The 6,000-nt window shown below is 44.9% G+C and overlaps 1 protein-coding gene across 1 annotated transcript; it reads left to right on the top strand.

Annotated features, from left to right (window-relative positions):
* Positions 1–1,574: 1,574 nt before the first annotated feature.
* On the top strand, positions 1,575–5,218 carry PRMT6 (protein arginine methyltransferase 6). Its single transcript, XM_005610388.4, has one exon. The coding sequence runs from the start codon at positions 2,627–2,629 to the stop codon at positions 3,755–3,757; it is 1,131 nt and encodes a 376-aa protein (XP_005610445.1). The 5' UTR covers positions 1,575–2,626; the 3' UTR covers positions 3,758–5,218.
* The last annotated feature ends 782 nt before the right edge of the window (positions 5,219–6,000 follow it).

The raw sequence follows: 6,000 nt of genomic DNA, 5'->3' as shown, positions 1-6,000 counted from the left end.
ATTCAATCTATATCTGGATTTACCTTAAAGTTTACCAGAGTCAAATTGTTACACTGCACTACAAAAAGCAAAACTCTCTTCTCCTTCCTCTATAAATAACAATTTAACTGCTTCCACAACACTCTTCGTTGAAGACTATTTATTGAGCACTCTCTATGTGCCAGGCTCTGTTCTACTACTAGGAACTATGACAGTGGGGAAACAAATATCCAAGTCTCTTGGAGTTTATATTTTACAGAAAACAGACAAATAAATAGACAAATACATCAGATAATAATAAAAGCTATGAAGGAAATAAATAGTGTCTTGGGTTAGAAAATAGTCTTTAAAGTAGCCAGGGAAGGACTTTCTCGGGAGGTAATATTTAAGTCGAGAGCTGCTGAATGCAAAGGAGCCACTGAAGTGAAGAGCTAAGGAAAAAATTTTCCAGGCCCTGGAAGTACATAAACGAAAATCTGAGACATGAAAGAGGTGTCTAATTTAAGGCCAGTCTATCTCGAGCCCAGTGAGGAGTTGGAAAGAGTAGTACGAGATGAGACAGGAAGTTACGTAAAGTTACTGGATTGTTGCAATAACTGGAATTGGAAGTTTCTGGAGCATGACACGATCCAATTTGGGTTTTTAAAAGCTCCTTCTTGTAGCCATGTGGAGAATGGGTTAGACAGGGGTATGATTCGAAGCTGAGAGATCTCTTACAAGACTGATTTCCAAGCAAGCAAAGATGCAGGATTAGACTAGGGTGTTGGCGGTGGAGAAGGAGAAAAGATGGACTCAGATGTATTCTGGAGGTAGAACCAACAAAACTTACATTCAGAGTTTTCTTAAGAGAGACCACAAGTAAATGAATCAAAAATTGCGTGGAGCACTGAATGCTTTTAAGAGGAAGGAAAAAATTGTGAGGAAGGAAAGAATGGGAGACGTATACACCAAGTAAGCCTAAAGTAAGATATTAAAGTGGTCACATTTACAACTCTAATCCCATGTCCTGCTCTGGGCCTCTCTTTTCTTAAAATGAAATATTAAAACCAGGCAGCAAAAGAGAGGAACTGCTCTGAGAATTTTTTTAGGCTTAAATGGTTGAGCCCAGGCCACTGAAGAAAGATAATTTACCCAATGAAAATTATGAAGCAAGATTTAACTAAGATCATTTTAGGGAGAAACAGTGGTTCTCACTCTGGCTGCACATTTAAATTCTCTGGCGAGCTTTTAGAACCATATGCAGGCTCCACGGGAGTGGTTCTGAATTTCCTCAGTTTGAGGTGGAACACAGGCATAGGTACTTTTTAAAAAGAAGATTCTAATGAGCAGCCAGAATTGAGAGCCCTGAGGCAGAAGTACACCTGAGGATGTCAGGTCAGTAAACTTATCCCATTAAATGATGGATTAATAGAGGGAATGGGGTGCAGGAACTTTTCCCCCAGATATAGAATATAGGCCCATTGGTCAAACAGACATAGTTCGAGCTACAAGAAAATAAAAGTCCATTTTCTTTGATGTGTTTTTTTTTTAAGCTTGGAAAAAATGTTATTCTCACCTTACTTGTTAAAAACACAGACCACTCATATACACATATTTTAAAATATATTTTATTTCTATTATGAACAACAAAGAGGGAAGAGATTAATAGCTGATAGTTGACTGAAAGAAAAACAGAAGAAGAAGAAGGGGATACCAATCTTGCCCAGACAAGGAAACACACAGGATAAAATAAGGAATTTTCAGCGAAAACATGATCACAAGGGATGAAGGATTGAGTTATTTCTGGAGGGAAAATAATTATAATTGGTTATCAGTATACACCCGGCAATGGGTTTCACTGTATGACACCACTGCTGCTTTCCAGCTGCTCTTTAATCTGAACCCTTCCAAGATTTAACTCTTGGATGAGCCACAGAATTACCAGAGCAGGACTAAGAGCCAACCAGCTATTCTCCTGAAATAGACACCAGAAACGTAATCCTTCAACTGCCCTGAAGATTCTTTGTTGCTGGTGGGTGAATGGACAATGGAAGGCAAGAGTAGTTATATAACTTGCCCTAATCATTCGATTAATTTATGGTCTCACTGGAATCAGAACCAAGATTTTAAATTGTCAGGTTTTTACTTTGTTCCACTTACGCTTTCTTCGCACCCTAAAGCCACTGAAAACAAAAAAGAAAAACGTGTTAGTGCAATTTCTAAATCTTCACAGTCTGGAGAGCTTTGAGAGCTGCAACTGTCCAGGTGAGGTGGTAGTGTGTGAAGGGTGCGGCCCAGATAACTCAGTGGAATAAAATCTGGGTGTTGAGCAGACAAGACAAAATGAGGTTTTTCAGTCTTCAGTGGGCGTGTCCACTTCAGGAAGGGAGTTAAAGCAAAAGAGAATTGAAGAGCTAAAGGGAAGGAGAGGGAACGTAAAGAATCATAGAATGTGGGCGCGGTGGGTGGGAAAGAGATTCCAGGACACCAAAGCAGCATATACCACCACACAGTTGAGTAGAATTCGGAGGTATCAAGCGGGTACTGGACCCGCGACCCCGCAGGAAGTGGCAGCAGGAGCGCGCACTACAAGTCCCAGAAGGCCCCGCTTCCTGGAGCCCGCGCGGTGCCGCGCAACGCCCGCCGGGAGCCGGCCCGAGCCGCCAAGATGTCGCAGCCCAAGAAAAGAAAGCTTGAGTCGGGGGGCGGCGGCGGAGGAGGAGGGGAGGGCACTGAAGAGGAAGATGGCGGAGAGCGGGAGGCGGCCGTGCCGCGACCCCGGAGGACTAGAAGGGAGCGGGACCGGCTGTATTACGAGTGCTACTCGGACGTGTCGGTCCACGAGGAGATGATTGCGGACCGCGTGCGCACCGATGCCTACCGTCTGGGCATCCTGCGGAACTGGGCGGCGCTGCGGGGCAAGACGGTGCTGGACGTGGGCGCGGGCACCGGCATCCTTAGCATCTTCTGTGCCCAGGCCGGGGCCAGGCGCGTGTATGCGGTGGAGGCCAGCGCCATCTGGCAACAGGCCCGGGAGGTGGTGCGGCTCAACGGGCTGGAGGACCGGGTGCACGTCCTGCCGGGGCCAGTGGAGACGGTGGAGTTACCGGAGCAGGTGGATGCCATCGTGAGCGAGTGGATGGGCTACGGGCTCCTGCACGAGTCCATGCTGAGCTCGGTGCTCCACGCGCGGACCAAGTGGCTGAAGGAGGGCGGGCTTCTCCTGCCGGCCTCCGCGGAGCTCTTCGTGGCGCCCATCAGCGACCAGATGCTGGAGTTGCGCCTGGACTTCTGGAGCCAGGTGAAGCAGCTCTACGATGTAGACATGAGCTGCCTGGAGAGCTTCGCCACGCGCTGCCTCATGGGCCACTCGGAAATCGTGGTGCAGGGCCTGTCCGGCGAGGACGTGCTGGCTCGGCCGCAGCGCTTTGCTCAGCTGGAGCTGGCCCGCGCCGGCCTGGAGCAGGAGCTGGAGGCCGGGGTGGGCGGGCGCTTCCGCTTCAGCTGCTACGGCTCGGCGCCCATGCACGGCTTCGCCATCTGGTTCCAGGTGACCTTCCCCGGAGGGGACTCAGAGAAACCCCTGGTGCTGTCCACCTCGCCTTTCCACCCGGTCACACACTGGAAGCAGGCACTCCTCTACCTGAACGAGCCTGTGCAAGTGGAGCAAGATACGGCCATTTCCGGAGAGATCACGCTGCTGCCCTCCCGGGACAACCACCGTCTCCTGCGCGTGCTGCTGCGCTACAAAGTGGGCGACCAGGAGGAAAAGACCAAAGACTTTGCCATGGAGGACTGAGCGTGGCCTTTTCTCCCAGCTACCTCCCGAGCGGCCAGCCCTCCCGGGGAGAGGCGGGGCGGGGGGTGGGGGGGGGTCGAAGGAGAAAGGGAGATCCCACGTGCAAATAGGGGGAAACAGCTTCCGTCTCCCTTTTTCCCCTCGTGGCTCCTGGGGAGGGAGAGTGACTTCAGCCTCCCTTCGAGGAGCTGCTTCTGGCGGTATTTAATTAAAAAGTAATCCCGATGCCCCCAAAGACGGAAACAGCGTGTTTATTAATGGGCTTTTAAGTCTCAAAAGCATGTGGGACCAAGCACTTGGGTTTCTATTTCTTTTGTTTCACGGAAGAAAATGTCAGTGTGTGAAAGCTCTATGCACATCCCTGACAGCTCACATCTTGTCTAAGGCTGAAACCCGGGAGAAGGGTAAAAGGGTTTAGTTAGACTCCATAAATTTCCACTCTGACTTTAATATCGCTCCAGAGCCATATTCTCTCATTCTCTGAATGCCCTCCCTTCCCGCGGTGCCTCTAGGCTACGGTACTTATTTCTCATTGTTTTTTAGAAAACTTTACTACTGGTAATGAGAGGGAGGAGAATGAGGAAGCGGTTTAAATAGCCCTATTCTCATCACACTTGCTGCTTCCGTAGGGTGCTAGAGTTGATGAACACGTTATTCCATTGAGTAATAAAGATTTTATATTTAATTGTACAGCATTCCTAAGAAATCTAGAAGGTATATTTAGGAGAAAAAGACCCGAGAGACAGTGAAGTAGTATGATATTTTTATTCTTTATTAAGACAACCAAGAAAACGTTTCATGTATGTCCCATAATAAATTTTGGTGTAGTTGCTATGAAACAGATTGATAGAAGAGGTTGCTGAACCTGACCCAAGGGCTTATTATTCATCACCAGGGGGGAATTATTTAAGCTGCCTAAATTACGGAAAATATTTTCCCAGCTGGAAAAGTACACTCATTCTCATTTAAACTCCCTCATTTAGAGCAATCATGTGACTTGGCCTACTTACATCAACTGAAATTTCCTTTTTTAGTTTTTTTTTCTTTTTAGCTCAGCCAAATATGAAAGTTGTGAATTTAGGAAAATCATTTGTAATGAAGTGTGTCATGTTATCAGATTTATTTCACCACTGTTTCCCTCCTTATCCCCGTGGCAAATAAACCATTGGCATTCTCTGTCTTTTTATAGATGAAGTAAGAAATCTTGTGTACTGTCTGAGTTATAATGCCTTTGCCTTTTTAATATTGTCAGTTCTTAAGAAAAGTGTTACAGCTCCTTCAGAATAGAGCTTCAGGGTAATTCAGCTATGCTTAATGTATGGTTGTTTTCATACTGGTAGCTTTTCTTTGCTAATAGAAAACAGGTGTGAAAAACTAGTCTTCTGAAGTACTCTAACATAGTTTATTGTAACTGAATTTTCTACTTTAATCATCACATATTAAAGTACTTAAGTATTATAATTTGGTGTTACCACATGAGATCTGCCATTATGAAGGGAAACACAAAATCAACGACTTTACAGGCTCCTTGAATAGCAAGCAATACAGATAATTGTCACCATTTTGATGTCAAGACAGTTAACAGCCTGTGTAAATAGTGCAGTCATAGCAACCTAGGCCTCTTAAACTAGAGGTATAAAATAGCTCCTTCTTTTGGGGTCAGCTGTATTTTTAAGTTGAACATTTATTTATTTGAAATTTCAATGTATGGTTTTGAGTAGATTCTTGGTGGGTTTTTTTTTAACTTCCTTTAACAATCCCTTTGCTTATGGGCAAACAAAAACATTCTTACAAATTACATTTTTTATTTATGTTTCATAAATATGCAAGTACTAGAGAGTTATTACCAATGTAAGCACACAAAGGGAACACCAGTTAAAACTGCGTAACTATAGAAGTAAATGGTAAGTATTTCATAATTAGGCAAAATAAGTTTAAAAATTCTTACTGTTTTCCAAAAGAAAAATGAATTACCATAAAAATACAGTTACTAAAGCAATTGGTCAAGAGCCAGCATAGCACAGTGGTTGAAAGGTTGTGCTCAAGCCAGCCAGCTGGTGTTGGAACCTAGGCTCCACCGCTCTTTAACTGCAACATTGGGCAAAATACTTAACTTTTGTTTTTTCTCCAATGCTTTCATGTAAACCGGGGATAACAATCATATCTGCTCAGTAGAAATGTGAGGCTACAAAGAGTTAATACGTGTAAGAACAAAGTGCCTGGTACATGGTAAGATCTTAATA

Source organism: Equus caballus, chromosome 5 (genome assembly GCF_041296265.1).
Source record: "Equus caballus isolate H_3958 breed thoroughbred chromosome 5, TB-T2T, whole genome shotgun sequence".
Taxonomy (NCBI): Eukaryota; Metazoa; Chordata; class Mammalia; order Perissodactyla; family Equidae; genus Equus; species Equus caballus.
This window is presented reverse-complemented; position numbering and strand designations above follow the sequence as displayed.

Excerpts from the sequence above, each read along its gene's own strand:
- PRMT6 (XM_005610388.4), top strand. The coding sequence starts at position 2,627 with ATGTCGCAGCCCAAGAAAAGAAAGCTTGAGTCGGGGGGCGGCGGCGGA.